This window comes from Salvelinus fontinalis, chromosome 28 (assembly GCF_029448725.1).
Source record: "Salvelinus fontinalis isolate EN_2023a chromosome 28, ASM2944872v1, whole genome shotgun sequence".
Lineage (NCBI taxonomy): Eukaryota > Metazoa > Chordata > Actinopteri > Salmoniformes > Salmonidae > Salvelinus > Salvelinus fontinalis.
The window spans coordinates 1,811,036-1,830,273 of NC_074692.1; the positions used below are offsets into that span (position 1 = coordinate 1,811,036).

The 19,238-nt window shown below is 45.5% G+C and overlaps 1 protein-coding gene across 5 annotated transcripts in view; it reads right to left on the bottom strand.

Moving 5' to 3' along the window:
• LOC129825940 (transducin-like enhancer protein 1) overlaps window positions 1-19,238 on the bottom strand; it is a 45,638-nt gene that overhangs the window by 20,879 nt on the left and 5,521 nt on the right. For 3 of the 5 annotated variants that reach the window (XM_055886082.1, XM_055886081.1, XM_055886079.1), the window contains exons 5-8: window positions 3,372-3,434; window positions 3,127-3,231; window positions 1,352-1,538; window positions 1,082-1,098 (exon numbers count right to left, since the gene is read on the bottom strand). In XM_055886082.1, the coding sequence (XP_055742057.1) occupies window positions 1,082-1,098; window positions 1,352-1,538; window positions 3,127-3,231; window positions 3,372-3,434 (372 nt within the window). Of the gene's footprint in view, window positions 1-1,081; window positions 1,099-1,351; window positions 1,539-3,126; window positions 3,232-3,371; window positions 3,435-10,988; window positions 11,052-11,172; window positions 11,259-19,238 lie in introns of those variants that run through there. The other 2 variants (XM_055886084.1, XM_055886083.1) reach the window with 2 other exon arrangements.

Consider the following 19,238-nt stretch of genomic DNA (forward strand, 5'->3'; position numbering starts at 1 on the left):
CACACAAGTGGCTCAGGTAGTGCAGCTCATCCAGGATGGCACATCAATGCGAGCTGTGGCAAGAAGGTTTGCTGTGTCTGTCAGCGTAGTGTCCAGAGCATGGAGGCGCTACCAGGAGACAGGCCGGTACATCAGGAGACGTGGAGGAGGCCGTAGGAGGGCAACAACCCAGCAGCAGGACCGGTACCTCCGCCTTAGTGCAAGGAGGAGCACTGCCAGAGCCCTGCAAAATGACCTCCAGCAGGCCACAAATGTGCATGTGTGCATTCAGCAACGACTGAGATACATAGGATATTACAGTTCTTCAGATCACGTTGATAGGATAGTCTCGAACGGAGCTCGTCCAGTTTATTTTCCAAAGATTGCAAGTTCGCCAACAGAGGGCAGCTGTGGTTTATCCACCCCTTCAACGTAGACTCTTCCTTTTTTCGAGTGTCAGGGATTTGGGCCTGGTCCGGGATGAGCAACTATGTCCATTCCCTCAGACTCATTGAAGAAGAAATCATCATCCAAATTGAGGTTAGCGATCGCTGTTCTGAAGCTTTTTTCAGTCATAAGAAATGGTGGAAACATTATGTACAAAAGTTAAGATGAGAGCAAAATAAACAAAATATCACAATTGGTCAGGAGCCCGTAAAATGTCTACTATTCTCTCCAGCGTCATTCCCTCCCCTCCCACCAGCCATGATGTTTACCTAAGAGGCACACACACACTCAAAAGCCATGGATGCATGTGTAAATGAAGCCCAGGTGGTTGTGAGAATGAGAGAAAATGGAGGTGAATCAAAGCAATGATGGTGGGTTGTACAGAGTGGTGCGTGCTAGAAAGATAGTGAGGGTTTAGGAAATGATTAGCAGGGGTTAAGTTCAAAAGTTCTCGGGCGTTGAGTATAGTGTTGTAAAGTAGCATCAGGTCCCCAAGCACCGGGGACTTGTTGCTTCTCTAGTTTCATCCTTTCCTTATTAAAACTACAATGCTTGTTTCAAGGTATTTGACACACGCACACAGGTGTGAACGTTGGAATGAGTAGGGAAGGGAATGAGGAGGAGGATGCAGCCAGAGGTAACAGGAAGTACTTACTGTGCCCGGCTCTTGCTCTGTTCCCATAGCAACGACGACACAGCATCACGGTGATAAGGTCATCAGGGCGCACACGAGGGAGGCAAGACAAAACACACAAAAAGAGAGAAATTCTAATCCTGAGTCCTGCACTTGTGGTTTTCAGTATATTTATTAAAAACAAACCCAATGATGATACAGTCTTGTCAGTTCAGTTTGTCTATCTGTGCGGCCCAGACAGACTCCTCCTCAGGTGCAGGCCCAGTAACAGTGGGTGTGGCTGCTGCTCACCTCTCAGCTGCTCAGCCTCCGCCGGGTGTTTCTTGTCCTCTTTGCCCGCCAGGTGGTGCAGTGGCGCCCCCAGGGCACTGGACAGGGCGAGCAGGCTGGCCCCTCCCCCTAAGTGGGCTGGGTTGAGCCCAGCTGGGTGGGGGGTGAGGGGGACATGGGGGCCGTGCGCGTGGGACAGATGCTGATGCTACAGGAGAGAGAGGGAGAAGCAATCAATTACTAATCCATAATCAATATGGCCTACCACTGGAAAGTGTGTCAATCAATACGACAAGCCATTAATATACAAATGGAGCCGAGTGATCAATGTGAAAATATATAGAGGAATTCATGACCCTTCAGTTTTTCCATCAAGAGCATCTTTCAACGACGTGGCATGCTTACAAATAATGTCAGAGGCAGTAAACCTCCCCTTTAACACACACACACACACAAAAAAACACCTCCCTCTAGGGTCAAACAATAAACAATAGTGACAGCTGGGATCACAGCCCAGAGCCTGAGGATGGAGGGAGGATACGAGAGGAGGGGGTTAGAGAGCTACAGCTGCTGCCTGCAGGCCAGGGAGGGTGGGGGCTCTGGTGGATTGGGGTCGTATAGCTGTCAGGTCTCGGTGTCTTTCACACCAAATCAGGTGCTCGTCTGAGCGTGAAATGCTTTTGTGTTCCAAAACATAAATTATTGCGTCTTCAGACAGTAGCCACGGGAATCAAACCCCTGAGGTTTGCCACGGGGGGAGGGAGATTTCAGCAGTAGAGTGGGGGGAGGGGCGGTGGTGAAGGTCAACCCTCTTTATCTCACCTAATTGACTAAGATTCCCCCCCCCCCCCCCTCAGAGAACCACAGGAGAGACGCCAGAGCACTCTATCCCCATCTCCATGCCTACTCTTTCACAGCGCTAATCCCTGGGCTTGCCTTCCAAAACACACACGCACCATCCAAGCCCTTGTTCGCTGTGCCAAAACAGCACAGCAAAGGACGCTCTCACACACACACGGTGAGAGTCAATGGAGGGGAGGTATTGGTGGAGGCAAGGGGAGCCCTGTGTGTTAGGGGGTGTTAAAGGTGTCCACATGCTTCCCAGCTGAAACAGTTCGGGAAGAGTTTGTGCATATATTATCTACGCCCCTTCATCGGTGATTGGTTAACAGTAGGGATTCTTCAATGAGAAACGAATCGTTTTCATATATATATATTTTTTTTTAAATTGAGAAATACTGCACAAAACATCTTACATAGATGTGAAATTTAGTCATCTTAGATGAATTCTACAACGTCTCCAAATAGAGACAGTACACCCTTGCCATTTTGTTTTCTTGTTTTTCAAGGAAAGGTCTTAAGGGAGTATGCGCCAGCCGAACTGAAGAATGCTGACGCCTTTAGGGTAGGCCGCAAGGGGAGAGGTGACAGGGTGGCCACGCTTCATTACACTCATTTAACACACATAAACAGGGTGACTGACAGCTTGGTGAGAGGACCAGACGCTCAAACCCCCTTTATACACGCACACTAGAATCCTGCAATTAAGACACAAATGGCAACTGCCACCCCCTGCCACAGCCATCGAGCAAAGCCCCCACCCCCTCCAAAGCTTCCCAGAACCGTTGAGAAAATCCAAAACAGCAGCCTACACACAGCAGATCTTATGGTTGCCAAACACAGTAGTATCATATCCTTGGGTAAATAACGCAGTAATATTTCAGTAAAGAAAATGTCACAAACACACCGTCAGAGTACACACAAACACAGGAAGTTGTAGTAGAGAGTGCATTTACTGTGGGTGGTAGACCGGGAAGGCCACGTACCCCGATGACAGAATTGAGTTCGCCCATGGTGACCTGCTTGGCCCTCTCCACTGCCTGGATCACCTGCTGTTGGTGCTGCATGGGCGCGCGCACACACACACACACACACACAATACAGGGGAGCGAAATAAGATTGCAAGAGGCTTACCCGTTTGTGCCTTTCAATGTTCAGCCCGTAAGACCTTTCATAGTACTGTGAACACACACACACTTACCTCCTGTGAGAGGAAGGGGATGACTTGTGCACAGATGGTATTGAGCCTCTTGGCAATCTCGGTCTGTTGGATAGAGTAGAGGATGGATAAGTATGGGCAATGTCAACAACACCTGGAATAGCCGCACAACTACATTCAGCCGTGCACTGAGATCCAAAGGGATTCCCGATTGTATTCACAGCTAGTATGTTCAGGTCAACTCCACCTGGGGTGTATGCATTAGTGCACACCATAGCAAACTTTTTTGCAACAAGAAATTTTTTTGCAATGAAAATTAGAGAGTTTCTTATTAGACAAGTTCAGGCATGTCCCTCCCCGTTTCGGCCTGTTTGCATCCAAGTACAGCATAGGTCAACTCCACCTGATATCCCCGTGTATGTGTGATGCTGGAGAGTTACTGAAGGATAGGCAGACATCTAACTGCTCATAGGAGCAACTGCTGCTATCGGTCACGACATGGGCTCACTGCACACAACACATATTAGTCAATATGGGTATGAATGACTCCATACACACAATTAACTTGGGGGGGGGCTAGTGAACAGCTTGCTGCCACAGTTGACAGAAAACACATGCAGTTGTTCGCATACACATGTTCGAGTGCACCACAGGCATACGCAGGCAGTCACACACATACGTGTGCAAACCAGAGCATGTGAGTGGAGTTTATCTGTTGGAAATCCGAGCGGTGAGGAGAAGCTGCAACTCCAAATTCGCTCCATTCATTAAAAATCACAATTTAACCAACTATTTTTGTGACTACTTGGACCTACCATATGGTTTTGAAGTATTGAAACAAAACCATATGATTTGAACGAAAAGTATTTTCATAAACATGAAACGGTGACAGTAAGAAGGGCTCATCATTTCAAATAGGCTACATGTTATATTAAACAGCATATAAAAACTCGAAATAGGTCAAGAGCCAGGCAAGCAGCCTAACGAAAATGAATTATACTGAATAAAAATCTAAACGCAACATGTCAAGTGTTGGTCCCATGTTTCATGAGCTGAAATAAAAGATCCCAGAAATGTTCCATACGCACAAAAACCTTATTTCTCTATAATGTTGTACACAAATTTGTTTACATCCCTATTAGTGAGAAATTCTCCATTGACCAAGATAATCCATCCACACGATTAAACAGCATGATCATTACACAGGCACACTTTGTGCTGGGGACTAGGGTTGGAAACTTTCCGGAATCTTTCCTGAAATTTTCCATGGCAAGTTAAGCCCTGGAATTTGAGGAAGTTTGCTTAAAATGTATCAATAAAAGTTAGCTTATAACAGTGAACCTTTTTTTGTGGGATACACATAAGGCAATTCTAGGTCTTAACATATTGCAACTCTGCATCTTCCATCACATGTGCAGTGCACTCTTCCATCACACGTACAGCTGATTTTCAAGATCTTGCACACTAATGAGATTTTTGGTATTTAGTATTTTATTAGGATCCCCATTAGCTGTTACAAAAGCAGCAGCTACTCTTCCTGGGGTCCACACAAAACATGAACATAATTACATAATACAGAACATCATTAGACAAGAACAGCTCAAGGACAAAACTACATACATTTTTAAAAAGGCACACAGTCTACATATCAATGCATACACACAAACTATCTAGATCAAATAGGCGTTGTGCAACGAGGTGCTGCTATGTTTTTTTTTTTAAATCAGGTTTGCTGTTTATTTGAGCAATATATGATAGGAAGTTCCATGCAATAAGGGTTCTATATAATACTGTACATTTTCTTGAATTTGTTCTGGATTTGGGGACTATGAAAAGACCCCTGGTGGCATGTCTGGTGGGATAAGCGTGTGTCAGAGCTGTGTGTAAGTTGACTATGCAAACAATTTGGGATTTAAGAAATATATGATTTTTTTGTTAATTAGTAAATAGTAGCCTACAGCTAAGTGTGTTTAAATCATTTCTAACTTGTTAACAATTTCTGCTAGTTAGTTTTTGCAATCATGTGGGTTTTAGCTTGCTTGAGCCTGCTAACTGAGTGTTAATTCACCTGTTTCCATACATGTTATTTTAAAACATTTATCTTACAAAGGAGTTGTTTAATCTAACTGCTTAACTATTAATCTGCACATGTAATTGTATTTGTTTTTTCCTACTCTCATTTTTTGTAATCTTTAAGGGAAAATGCCATCTGATGTGTGGCGACATTTCACTGCAGCTAATGTAGAAGGAAATGCTGTGTACATTTGCGAATACTGTGCCAAATCATATGCAAAGTATGCAACAAAGATGCAGAATCATCTGGCCAAGTGCATAACGTTCCCTCAGCGCTCACAACAAACAACCTCTGACAAAAGTCCCTCTACTTCTATTCAAGTTGAAAATTATGAAATCTTATCGAAATCTTATGGAACCTTATCGATAGCAACATCTCATGGTCCTCCTCGATTCAGAAGTTTTTTGACTCAATGGAGGAACGTAGTCAGAGAAATGGTGATGAATGTCTTGTTTGAGCTGTGTATGCAACTGGTTCACCTCTGATGCTCACAGGCAATGTGTATTGGAAGAGATTTCTGAATGTTCTTCACCCAGCATATACCCCTCCAACCAGACATGCTTTATCTACTCAATTGCTGGATGCAGAGTTCAACAGAGTTCAAGCAAATCATAGAGAACACAGACTGTATTGCAATCATCTCTGATGGGTGATCGAATGTCTGTGGGCTAGGAATAATTAACTACATCTCCACCCCTCAACCAGTATTCTTCAAGAGCACAGACACAAGGGACAACAGACACACCGGTCTCTACATTGCAGATGAGCTGAAGGCCTTGGATGACCTTGGACCACAGAAGGTATTTGCACTGGTAACAGACAATGCTGTGAACATGAAGGCTGCTTGGCCTAAAGTGGAGGAGTCCTACCCTCACATCACACCCATTGGCTGTGCTGCTCATGCATTGAATCTGCTCCGCAAGGACATCCTGGCACCTAAAACAAGGGATACACTCTACAAGAGAGACAATGAAATGGTTAGGTATGTGAAGGGTCATCAAGTAATTGCAGCAATCTACGTCACCAAGCAAAGTGAAAAGAATAAGAGCACCACATTGAAGATGCCCAGCAACAACCGTTGGGGTGGAATTGTCATCATGTTTGACAGTCTCCTGGAGGGGAAGGAGTCTCTCCAAGAAATGGCCATGTCACAGTCTGCCGATATGGACAGCCCCATCAAGAGGATCCTCCTGGATTATGTATTTTGGGAGAGAGTGGTAAGCAGCCTGAAACCTATAGCAGTAGCCATTGCACGGATTGAGGGAGACAATGCCATCCTGTCTGATGTTCAGACTCTGCTTGCCGATGTAAGAGAAGAAATCCGTACTGCCCTGCCCATTTCACTGTGCTCCAAGCAGAGGAAACTGCAGTTCTGAAATACATCAAAAAGCGTGAAGACTTCTGCTTGAAGCAGATACACACAGCAGCGTACATGTTGGACCCCAAGTATGCTGGCAAGAGCATCCTGTCTGGTGCAGAGATCAACAAGGCCTATGTTGTCATCACTACCGTGTCTCGCCACCTTGGCCTGGATGAGGGCAAGGTTCTCGGCAGTCTGGCAAAGTACACTTCCAAGCCAGGGCTTGGGATGGAGATGCAATATGGCAGTCATGCCAACATCACATCAGCAACCTGGTGGAAGGGACTTTGTGGATCTGAGGCACTTTCCCTTGTTGCCTCCATCATCCTCCAAATCCCACCAACATCAGCCGCCTCAGAGTGCAATTGGTCCTTGTTTGGGAACACACACACACCAAAGCACGCAACAGGCTGACCAATACAAGGGTTGAGGAATTGGTGGCTATCCGGCCAAATTTGAGGCATTTTGAGCCTGACAACATGCAATCCTCAACAATGTTGATAAGTGACAGTGAAGATGAGGCCTCAGAGTCTGATGTTCAAGAGGTGGACGTTGAGGAGTCCCAGGGAGAAGACATGGAAGCCTGAGAAGAAGACAACCAAAGCTTTAGTGTCTAGACTATCATTTTACACACGTATGTTGAAAACATTTTAGGGAGATGCGATGGATCATTGGGGATCATTCAATATTCTCTTTCTTTTGTTGTTCGGTGAAATCATCCCATGTGAAGAGTCAACTCATTTAATTAGAGTTCAATTCATAACTAAATTGTTTTTTTTATTTCTATTGGAGGGATTTAATCATTTGCAATTTCTACTTATTATAAGGTAAATGGTTTATGTTTCTGTCTCCATATGATATGGTAAATATATCCAATGCAAAAAACATCCACATTTAAATGGTATCCATTTGCATATATTTCCGTTAATTCCCATATATCCCGACGGAAAGTTTCCGCCTCTGAATATTCCCCAAAATGGTCAACCCTACTGGGGACAATAAAAGGCCACTCTAAATGGTGCAGTTTTGTCACACAACATAATGCCACAGATGTCTCAAGTTGAGGGAACGTGCAATTGACATGCTGACTGCAGCAATGTGCACCAGCGCTGTTGCCAGAGCACTTAATGTTCATTTTTATAACATAAGCCACCTCCAACGTTGTTTTAGAGAATTTGGCAGTACGTCCAACTGACCTCACACCCGCAGACCATGTGTAACCATGCCAGCCCAGGACCTCCACATCCTGCTTATTTCACCTGCGGGAACGTCTGAGACCAGCCACCCAGACAGCTTATATGAACTGTAACTCAGCAAAATCATAGAAATTGCGTTTATATTTCTGTTTATTTAGGCTAAATTATGATTAGCCTATTTCAATGCTGTAGCCTACAAATAAATACACTTGTGAAGCATTTGCGTGTGTGACATACTAGGTCGGCATGGACATCAAGCTTCAGGCTCTTGCAATGGTGCCTGCAAAGCAGGCCGGCAGCGGAGAACACACCCGCCGCTCTTGCAGAGCCACTAGGGATGCTAAACACCCTTCAGGACACTCTTGCCAGGCTCGGCAGGGATGCCTTTTTTCCCTTCTATTAGGTAGGCTTAAAGGTTTTTAGGCAAAATAACCCTATTAAAACAGAATGCTCTTTGAAAGAGGTAATATATGTCAGGCCTATTGGGCCAAAATCAACGATAGCCTAATGAATAGATAATAGAACGAACATTAAATCAACTTTTAAGAGAACAGATGTTTTATTATTTATACACACTAGCTACCCACCTCATTCCTTTCTGTTAGCAAGTGCACGTAAGTATGCCATGTATTTTCCGATTCACAATGAGTCTTGTTGTGAACACTACATCCCTCCACTCCCGCTCTTCCTCATCTTTGTAAGTCCCCATGATTTTGCACCCAGGTGTTTTATCAGTTTCCTTATGAACATATTTTGTGAATTCCATGACAGTTGCTAAAGCTAGGGGCTATAGCAGCACACAAGTAACCTACAAATGCATGCTGGGACGGGTATGCCCTGAGCTCTACCGGAGCAGGCGAGAAGGACGATGCTCCAGCCATTGGGGAACAGGCTCCGCGCTCTATTTAAAATGGACACGCTCTGCTCCTAGCGCCACTCCAGCTTTGCTCACATACTCTGGTGCAGACACACACACACACACACACACACACAAAGCAGTGAATCAAATACAGGCCCCAGCCTTGCTATCATGTCAGCCTTAGATTAGGTTTCACCGTGTCTCACTCTTCTATTCTTCCACTCCCATCGGCGCTTAAAATAATCTCATCACTCCTAATTTAATTTGGTCCCACTCTCATAACCATGGCCGGGCATCCGGCCCCCGGAGGTGACTGCGATTGCCTGGATACCCTATATCCCCACGGAGGCGGCAAATCAGATGATCCAGCTGAAATTACATATCGGCCAAACAAATTGATACGAGGCGGGCCAGGGTACAGGGGGAACTAGAGGAGCCTCCGAATGCAGTAATGGGATATTACTCAGACACATGCACACACTCGCACAGACAGTCACACGCACAGACACTCACACTCACGACACAGCCCATTTGTCTTTGAAAAGCTGGTGAGAAAACTGGAGTGCGGGCTCAGAGGCCATATGTATCAAGTTTCTCATCGCAGAAGTGACAACCTAGGATCAGGTCCCCCCTGTCCATGTAATCGTATTCATTGTGATCTAAAAGGCTAAACTGGGCCTAAAATCAGCATTCCTTCTCTGGGACGCTTGATACATACGGCCTCAAATCTCCATAACATAAAAACACGGCTGCACCAGAAGAGGACTTGCCATCCCTCTGAGCCTGGTTCCTATCGGTTTCTTCCTAGGTTCCTGCCGTCTAGGGAGTTTTTTCTAGCCACTGTGCTTCTGTAAAGCACTGTGACAACTGTTGATGTAAAAAGGGCTTTATAAAAATACATTTGATAAATTGAGTTCCTCCAGCCAGTCTTCTAGCAGCCCAGCTATTGGCCCTGTCCTCATGTGACACGTCCTCAGAAGCCTCGGCCTGACGGGCTTATCATTAGCACACACGCAGGCTAGCTCCTAGAAACACAGCAGATAACCTATAATACCTCGCTAGGGCAATAAAATACCTGCCTTTCCCACTGTGCTTTCCCAGAATGTCTGAGGGGCATTCTTAGCCAGCAGATAGGTACTGCAGGCCAGGAATAGGCTGTGTCCAGTACACTACCGCTAAGCTAAACCCACGGGAGGGAGCTAGTTACAGGGAAACGAAGCTTCCTGAAGCATTGAGCATTTCCAGTCAATTGTGTCAAAAAGTTGGCTCATTACTTGAGGCTTTGATCAACACAGTGTACAGTAGTTGCACCTGCTGGTCAAAATCATTTAGAGCAGCCAAATTATTATAGATGATGTCGCACCAGGGTAGCCTTTTTGCCTTCTACCAAACTAATCAGGTGGCTGTTCGACAAAACAACGCTTCAATTGTCAGTGATTAGGCGCTTCTGATAAAGTGACAAACATCTGCCCACGGCTTCGAAGTAAACTGCTTAGTCATTTCAATGCATGCCTCAGAGCCCTGGCATCAAACGTAACATCACTAGAGGGAGCTAACGGGATTAATTAAGGGGTGGTTAAGGAAAAAAAATCATGTGACCCGGAGCTTTGGGCCAAAGTGGGTAAGTGTGATTTACCTGCCTGTGTCTTACCCAACCACACTCCAAAAGTCAGACAGAATGGTGGTTATCACACATGCCAGAGGGTTACATTGAAAGGATCGCCTGTCGTCATTGAGTAGACTGACGCTCTTACGAAGAGCATAAGACGATAAGTGCGTTCAGCTAGGGTAGTAGGTGACAAAACCAACCACACGTCCCAATCATGATGAGTTCTCAAGTCATCACCTAGGATATCAGTGGTTGGGGGCCTTCAGGTCATAGGACAGAGGGTGTGACCTGAGCAGCAGGGCCTGCCAGGTGGCAGAGAAAGTGAGCCCTACAGGGACTAGGAGAACATATGTTGAATTTCAGAACTACCCCACTCTCTTAAAGATCAACTGCCCTTTATAACCAACTTCTCTGGTTTGAAATGGCATGTGGCATCGATACGGGTCAGAAACATGAATTCCAGTGTCAAAATTGACTAAAATGTGTAAATAGGATAATATTGGTCATAAACAGAGTTTGGTAAGTGACTGTGTCATCACTTGAGGGTTTGGTTTGGCTTACTTGAGTGCATTCAGGAAGTATTCAGACCCCTCGACTTTTTCCACATTTCGTTACAGCTTTATTCTAAAATGGATTAAATAAAAAAATGTTCGTCATCAATCTACACACAATATACCATCTTTTCAAAGTGAAAACGGGCTTAGAAATCTGTGCACATTTATTAAAAATTTAAAAACAGAAATACCTTATTTACATAAGTATTCAGACTCTTTGCTATGAGACTCGAAATTCAGCTCCGGTGCATCCTGTTGTTTCCATTGATCATCCTTGAGATGTTTCTACAACTTGATTGGAGTCCACCTGTGGTAAATTCAATTGATTGGACATGATTTAGAAAAGGCACACACCTGTCTATACAAGAACCCGATGGTCAATCTGTCAGAGCTCCTCTGTGGAGATGGGAGAACCTTCTAAAAGGACAACCATCTCTGCAGCACTCCCCCAAATCAGGCCTTCATGGTAGAGTGGCAGACAGAAGCCACTCCTCAGTAAAAAGGCACATGACAGCACGCTTGGAGTTTGCTAAAAGGCACCTAAAAAAGGAGATTCTCTGGTCTAATGAAACCAAGATTAAACTCTTTGGCCTGAATGCCAAGCATCACATCTGGAGAAAACCTGGAACCATCTCTACGGTGAAACATGGGGGCAGCATGGGGAAGTCTTTCAGCGGCAGAGACCGGGAGACTAGTTAGGATCGAGGGAAATATGAACGGAGCAAAAGTAGAGAGAGATACATGATGAAAACCTGCTCCAGAGCACTCAGAACCTCAGACTGGGGCGAAGGTTCACCTTCCAACAGGACAACGACCCTAAGCACACAGCCAAGACAACGCAGGAGTGGATTCGGGACAAGCGTCTGAATGTCCTTGAGTAGTCCGGACTTAAACCCCATTGAACATCTCTGGAGAGACCTGAAAATAGCTGTGCAGCGACGCTCCCCATCCAACCTGACAGAGCTTGAGAGGATCTGCAGAGAAGAATGGGAGAAACTCCCTAAATACAGGCGTGCCAAGCTTGTAGGGTCATACCAAAGAAGACGAGGCTATGATTGCTGCCAAAGGTGCTTCAACAAAGTACTGAGTAAAATGTCTGAATACTTATGTAAAACATACATATACACATTTGAGAAAACAAAAATCCTGTTTTTGCTTTGTCATTATGGGGTGTGAGATTGAGGGGGGAAAACAATTTAATCAGTTTTAGAATAAGGCTGTAATGTAACAAAAAGTCAAAAGTGAAGGGGTCTGAATACTTTCTGAATGCACTGTACGTCAACAATTAATTCCCCCTTTTGCCTATTGTGACCCAGTGTTTTCTGTGAAAAGACTGGGCGAGCTGCCTTTACATGGCCTGGTGTCCTGTACGGGTGAAGGACATATGGAATGGTTGAAAATGAGCAAGTCCTGCTCACCAAGGGCACCCGGTCACGCAAAACGGACCTGTCGACTGGAACCTCTTCACCAGACAAAACGTGTGGTTAGTACTTGCCCTTTCTCAGGAAATAACTACTCTATAGAAAATGGGGTTACATAAAGTTGTTCAACAATCATGGGCATATGGCCAGGATATGGATTACATCCGACTAGTTTCTACTTGGGCTGTCAACTGTCAAATCTGAGACTGGTGTGTTGGTAAGTAGCTAAGATTTGTTGATTATTCATTAACAGCTACAGGTCATTATTTAATAGGCTATGCCGCTATGATACTAAGCTATGATACCGTGATGTAACTAGCCAAATAAACTTACCAAAAAAAGAAAATGTCCCTTTTTCAGGACCCTGCCTTTCAAAGATAATTCGTAAAAATCCAAATCACTTCACAGATCTTTGTAAAGGGTTTAAACACAGTTTCACATGCTTGTTCAATGAAACATAAACAATTAATGAACATGCACATATGAAACGGTCGTTAAGACACTAATAGCTTACAGACGGTAGGCAATTAAGGTCACAGTTATGAAAACTTAGGACACTTCAGCGGCCTTTCTACTGACTCTGAAAAACACCAAAGGAAAGATGCCCAGGGTCCCTTCTCATCTGTGTGAATGTACCTTAGGCATGCTGCAAGGAGGCTTGAGGACTGCAGGTGTGGCCAGGGCAATAAATTGCAACTAAGACAGCGCTACGGGGAGACAGGACGGACAGCTGATCGTCCTCGCAGTGGCAGACCACATGTAACATCACCTGCACAGGATCGGTACATCACACCTGCGGGACAGGTACAGGATGGCAACAACAACTCCCCGAGTTACACCAGGAACGCACAATCCCTGTATCAATGCTCAGCCTGTCCGCAATAGGCTGAGCGAGGCTGGACTGAGGGATTGTAGGCCTGTTGTAAGGCAGGTCCTCACCAGACATCACCGGCAACAACGTCGCCTATGGACACAAACCCACCATCACTGGACCAGACAGGACTGGCAAAAAGTGCTCGAGTCGCGGTTTTGTCTCACCAGGGATGATGGTCGGATTCGCGTTTATCGTCGAAGGAATGAGCATTACACTGAGGCCTGTACTCTGGAGCGGGATCCGTTTGGAGGTGGAGGGTCCGTCATGGTCTGGAGCGGTGTGTCACAGCATCATCGGACTGAGCTTGTTGTCATTGGAGGCAATCGCAACGCTGAGCGTTACGGGGAAGACATCCTCCTCCCTCATATGGTACCCTTCCTGCAGGCTCATCCTGACATGACCCTCCAGCATGACAATGCCACCGGCCATACTGCTCGTTTTGTGCGTGATTTCCTGCACGACACGAATGTCAGTGTTCTGCCATGGCCAGCAAAGAGCCCGGATCTCATTCCCATTGAGCACGTCTGGGACATGTTGGATTGGAGGGTGAGGGCTAGGGCCATTCCCCCCAGAAATGTCCGGGAACTTGCAGGTACCTTTGTGGAAGAGTGAGGTAACATCTCACAGCAAGAACTGGCAAATCTGGTGCAGTCCATGAGCACTGCATTACTTAATGTAGCTGGTGGCCACACCAGATACTGACTGTTACTTTTGATTTTGACCCCCCCCCCCTTTGTTCATCGACACATTATTCCATTTCTGTTCGTCACATGACTGTGGAACTTGTTCAGTTTATGTCTCTGTTGTTGAATCTTGTTATGTTCATACAAATATTTACACATTTTAAGTTTGCTGAAAATAAATGGAGTTGACAGTGAGAAGAGTTTACATAGCCTCTCCCTAACGTGTAATGTGAGAGGAAGATTTGCATGTCTAATGTTCGCTAGCTAGCTCATCATCAAGCAAACCTGGTGACATGTTTGATGCATGTTGTCAGCTTGCTTTCAATAATGTTGTAACTCAAATTGACTAGCTACTGTTTGCTGTGATTGAATGTCAAAGACTCCCAAATCAAACTCTCGTTTACCTTCAGTCATGGCTGCAAGCATTTCTTAATAAGCAGTGATGAAAAACAAGGCCAAATCAGGAAGTGCAGTCGCCCTTTAACTCCCAGGTACTGCTGGTTCTGTAGTTCACCTGAGGACTGGATAGGCTAAATTTCAACCTATCAGAGGGCAAGATGGAGCTAGACCTAGTACCATACCAGTTAATTGAGCTCCATTCAATTCCGTATAGGATCTACGTAAAGTCCCTAGGAGTGAGTTTAGAATTCAGCCCCAATACCTTTATTTGAGCAGGAGAACGGGGATGCTCTCCATTCTCCTAAAACTCAATACACCCAGGCAGCAGAGACGGGAGCTCCAATTCACAGGAGGTTGGTAGCAGGTTCATTGGGGAGGACGGACTTGTGGTAATGGCTGGTGCGGAATAGTTGGAATGGTATCAAATACATCATGGTTTCCATTAGGGATGCACAATATGTCGGTGAACTTATCAGAATCAGCCGATATTAGCTAAAAATGCCAACGTCGGCATCAGCCCGATGTCTGGTTTAACGTCGATGTACAAAACCGATATCAAAGCTGATGTACCTACATTATATAGGTAGGCACATGACGTAATGACGCAATGTAAAATTTTGAGCTACACGTGCAACACAGCATTCCTAACCTAGCCCACAATATCTGCTGTGTGGATCGAGCAGTCAACAAGTTGAGCAGTCATTTGAAAGAGTAAGAAAATTTCATCTAGACAACTCAAAAGCAAAATCCATTAAAATGCCAAGATAATGGAATTCATTTCCCTTGACAATCAACCATTCTCTGTCGTGGGTGATGCTGGCTTTTGCCGACTGGTCGAGCACCAGATCCTCTCAAGCTCTGTCAGGGTTGGGGAGCGTCGCTGCACAGCTATTTTCAGGTCTCTCCAGAGATGTTCAATCGGGTTTCAGTCCGGACTACTTCCGGCGCCGACAGATGGCCGCCTCGCTTCGCGTTCCTAGGAAACTATGCAGTATTTTGGTTTTTTTACGTGTTATTTCTTACATTGGTACCCCAGGTAATCTTAGTTTCATTACATACAGTCGGGAGGAACTACTGAATATAAGAGCAACGTCAACTCACTATCATTACGACCAGGAATATGACTCTCCCGAAGCGGATCCTGTGTTTTGCCTTCCACCCAGTACAATGGATCTGATCCCAGCCGGCGACCCTAAACAACGACGCCGTAAAAGGGGCAAACGAAGCGGTCTTCTGGTCAGGCTTTGGAGACGGGCACATCGCGCTCCACTCACTAGCATACTACTCGCCAATGTCCAGTCCCTTGACAACAAGGTTGATGAAATCCGAGCAAGGGTAGCATTCCAGAGAGACATCAGAGACTTTAACGTTCTTTGCTTCACGGAAACATGGCTCACTCGAGAGACGCTAACGGAGTCGGTGCAGCCAGCTGGTTTCTTCACGCATCGCGCCGACAGAAACAAACATCTTTCTGGTAAGAAGAGGGGCGGGGGGGGTATGCCTTATGATCAACGACACGTGGTGTGATCATAACAACATACAGGAACTCAAGTCATTCTGTTCACCTGACTTAGAATTCCTCACAATCAAATGTTGACCGCATTATCTACCAAGGGAATTATCTTAGATTATAATCACAGCTGTATATATTCCCCCCCCAAGCAGACACATCGATGGCCCTGAACAAACTTTATCTGACTCTATGTAAACTGGAAACCACACACCCTGAGTCTGCATTCATCGTAGCTGGGGAATTTAACAAGGCTAATCTGAAAACAAAACTCCCTAAATTCTAGCAGCATATCGATTGTGCTACCAGGGCTGGTAAAACCCTGGATCATTGTTATTCTAACTTCCGAGACGCATTTAAGACCCTCCCCCGCCCTCCTTTCGGAAAAGCTGACCACGACTCCATTTTGTTGCTTCCAGCCTACAAACAGAAACTAAAACAAGAAGCTCCCGCGCTCCATTGCGTCCAACAACATTGAAGAATACGCTGATTCGGTGAGCGAGTTCATTGGAAAGTGCATCGAAGACGTTATACCCACAGCAACGATTAAAACATTCCCAAACCATAAACCGTGGATTGATGGCAGCATTCGCACGAAACTGAAAACACGAACCACTGTTTTTAACCAGGGCAAGGTGACCGGAAACATGACCGAATACAAACAGTGTAGCTATTCCCTCCGCAAGGCAATCAAACAAGCTAAGTGCCAGTATAGAGACAAAGTAGAGTCGCAATTCAACAGCTCAGATACAAGAGGTATGTGGCAGGGTCTACAGTCAATCCCGGATTACAAAAAGAAAACCAGCCCTGTCGCGGACCAGGATGTCTTGCTCCCAGACAGACTAAATAACTTTTTTGCTCGCTTTGAGGACAATACAGTGCCACTGACACGGCCCGCTACCAAAACCTGCGGGCTCTCCTTCACTGCAGCCGAGGTGAGTAAAACATTTAAACGTGTTAACCCTCGCAAGGCTGCCGGCCCAGACGGCATTCCCAGCCGCGTCCTCAGAGCATGCGCAGACCAGCTGGCTGGTGTGTTTACGGACATATTCGATCAATCCTTATCACAGTCTGCTGTTCCCACATGCTTCAAGAGGGCCACCACTGTTCCTGTTCCCAAGAAAGCTAAGGTAACTGAGCTAAACGACTACCGCCCCGTAGCACTCACTTCCGTCATCATGAAGTGCTTTGAGAGACTAGTCAAGGACCATATCACCTCCACCTTACCTGACACCCTAGACCCACTCCAGTTTGCTTACCGCCCCAATAGGTCCACAGACAACGCAATCGCAACCACACTGCCCTAACCCATCTGGTCAAGAGGAATACCTATGTGAGAATGCTGTTCATCAACTACAGCTCAGCATTTAACACCATAGTACCCTCCAAACTCGTCATCAAGCTCAAGACCCTGGGTCTCGACCCCGCCCTGTGCAACTGGGTACTGGACTTCCTGACGGGCCGCCCCCAGGTGGTGAGGGTTTTAAGTTCCTCGGCGTACACATCACAGACGAACTGAATTGGTCCACACCCACAGACAGCGTTGTGAAGAAGGCGCAGCAGCGCCTCTTCAACCTCAGGAGGCTGAAGAAATTTGGCTTGTCACCAAAAGCACTCACAAACTTTTACAGATGCACAATCGAGAGCATCCTGTCGGGCTGTATCACCGCCTGGTACGGCAACTGCTCCGCCCACAACCTTAAGGCTCTCCAGAGGGTAGTGAGGTCTGCACAACGCATCACCACACCACCCGATGTCACAGGAAGGCCATAAAGATCATCAAGGACAACAACCACCAGAGCCACTGCCTGTTCACCCCGCTATCATCCAGAAGGCGAGGTCAGTACAGGTGCATCAAAGCAGGGACCGAGAGACTGAAAAACAGCTTCTATCTCAAGGCCATCAGACTGTTAAACAGCCACCACTAACATTTAGTGGCTGCTGCCAACATACTGACTCAACTCCAGCCACTTTAATAATGGGAATTGATGGAAATGTATTTAAAAATGTATCACTAGCCTCTTTAAACAATGCCACTTAATATAATGTTTACATACCATACATTACTCATCTCATATGTATATGTATATACTGTACTCTATACCATCTACTGCATCTTGCCTATGCCGTTCTGTACCATCACTAATTCATATATCTTTATGTACATAATCTTTATCCCTTTACACTTGTGTGTATAAGGTAGTAGTTGTGGAATTGTTAGGTTAGATTACTCGTTGGTTATTACTGCATTGTCGGAACTAGAAGCACAAGCATTTCGCTACACTCGCATTAACATCTGCTAACCATGTGTATGTGACAAATAAAATTTGATTTGATTTACACACTACCAAGTGCGCTATTTTTCAGATGTTGCCCTACCGGAGTTACACAGTAATAGCATCACTGCAAAAAAATAAAACATTTTAATACAATTGCGTCACTGCTATTAGCTTCACGACTGACATTTGGACCAGCGATATCAGCCCCATGATCATGTCGAGTCTGACAGCACAGCGGGTCGCTGAGGATTTAGTACTGAGAAAAGTCGTATTGCATGCTCATGAATGTGCTGGTTGTCATACCGCTGCTGCCATTTGAATGGAATTTGAGAACATGAACACTCACTAGCTCGATTCCAACAACTGACTCGAGAAATAAGCTCATCAACTGCGCCTGCAGCAGATGTGATACCCACTGTCATGGCATTGAAACACCTGCGCAACAAAACTGCACACAGGCTGTGAACAAGCAATTCAGTGGCACTCGCTTTACTGTGTCGCCACCATGCTCAATGCTATGTACAAGGACCGCTACTTCAATGCAGACAACAAAAAAACTGGGTTTATGTGAAATGTTACATACACAGCTGGACAAGATGGAAAGTGCGCAGTGCGCACCGAGGAAGAGAGGCCATGGACAGACACAGCTTAAACTTCACTGCTTGACATAAATGATAAAATCCTGGTTCAGAATGAAACGACGGAACAATGAAACAGCACAGCAAGTAAGTGAAAGAAATAGGTTTTGATTATGTTTTACTGGTAATGGGGACATACAATGACAGCCTACCCTGGCCAAACCCGGATGACGCTGGGCCAATTGCGCGCCGCCCTATGGGACTCCCAATCACGACTGGATGTGATACAGCCTGGATTCGAACCAGGGACTGTAATGACGCCTCTTGTAATGAGATGCGGTGCCTAAGACCGCTGTGTCCATGTGTGTGTTAACTATTTAAACTGTATTATTATGCTTAAAACCTGTTGAGGACAGAGGGCGCTGTTTTCACTTTGGGGGAAAATCGTGCCCAATTTAAATGGCCTCGTACTCAATTCTTGCTCGTACAAAATGCATATTATTATTACTATTG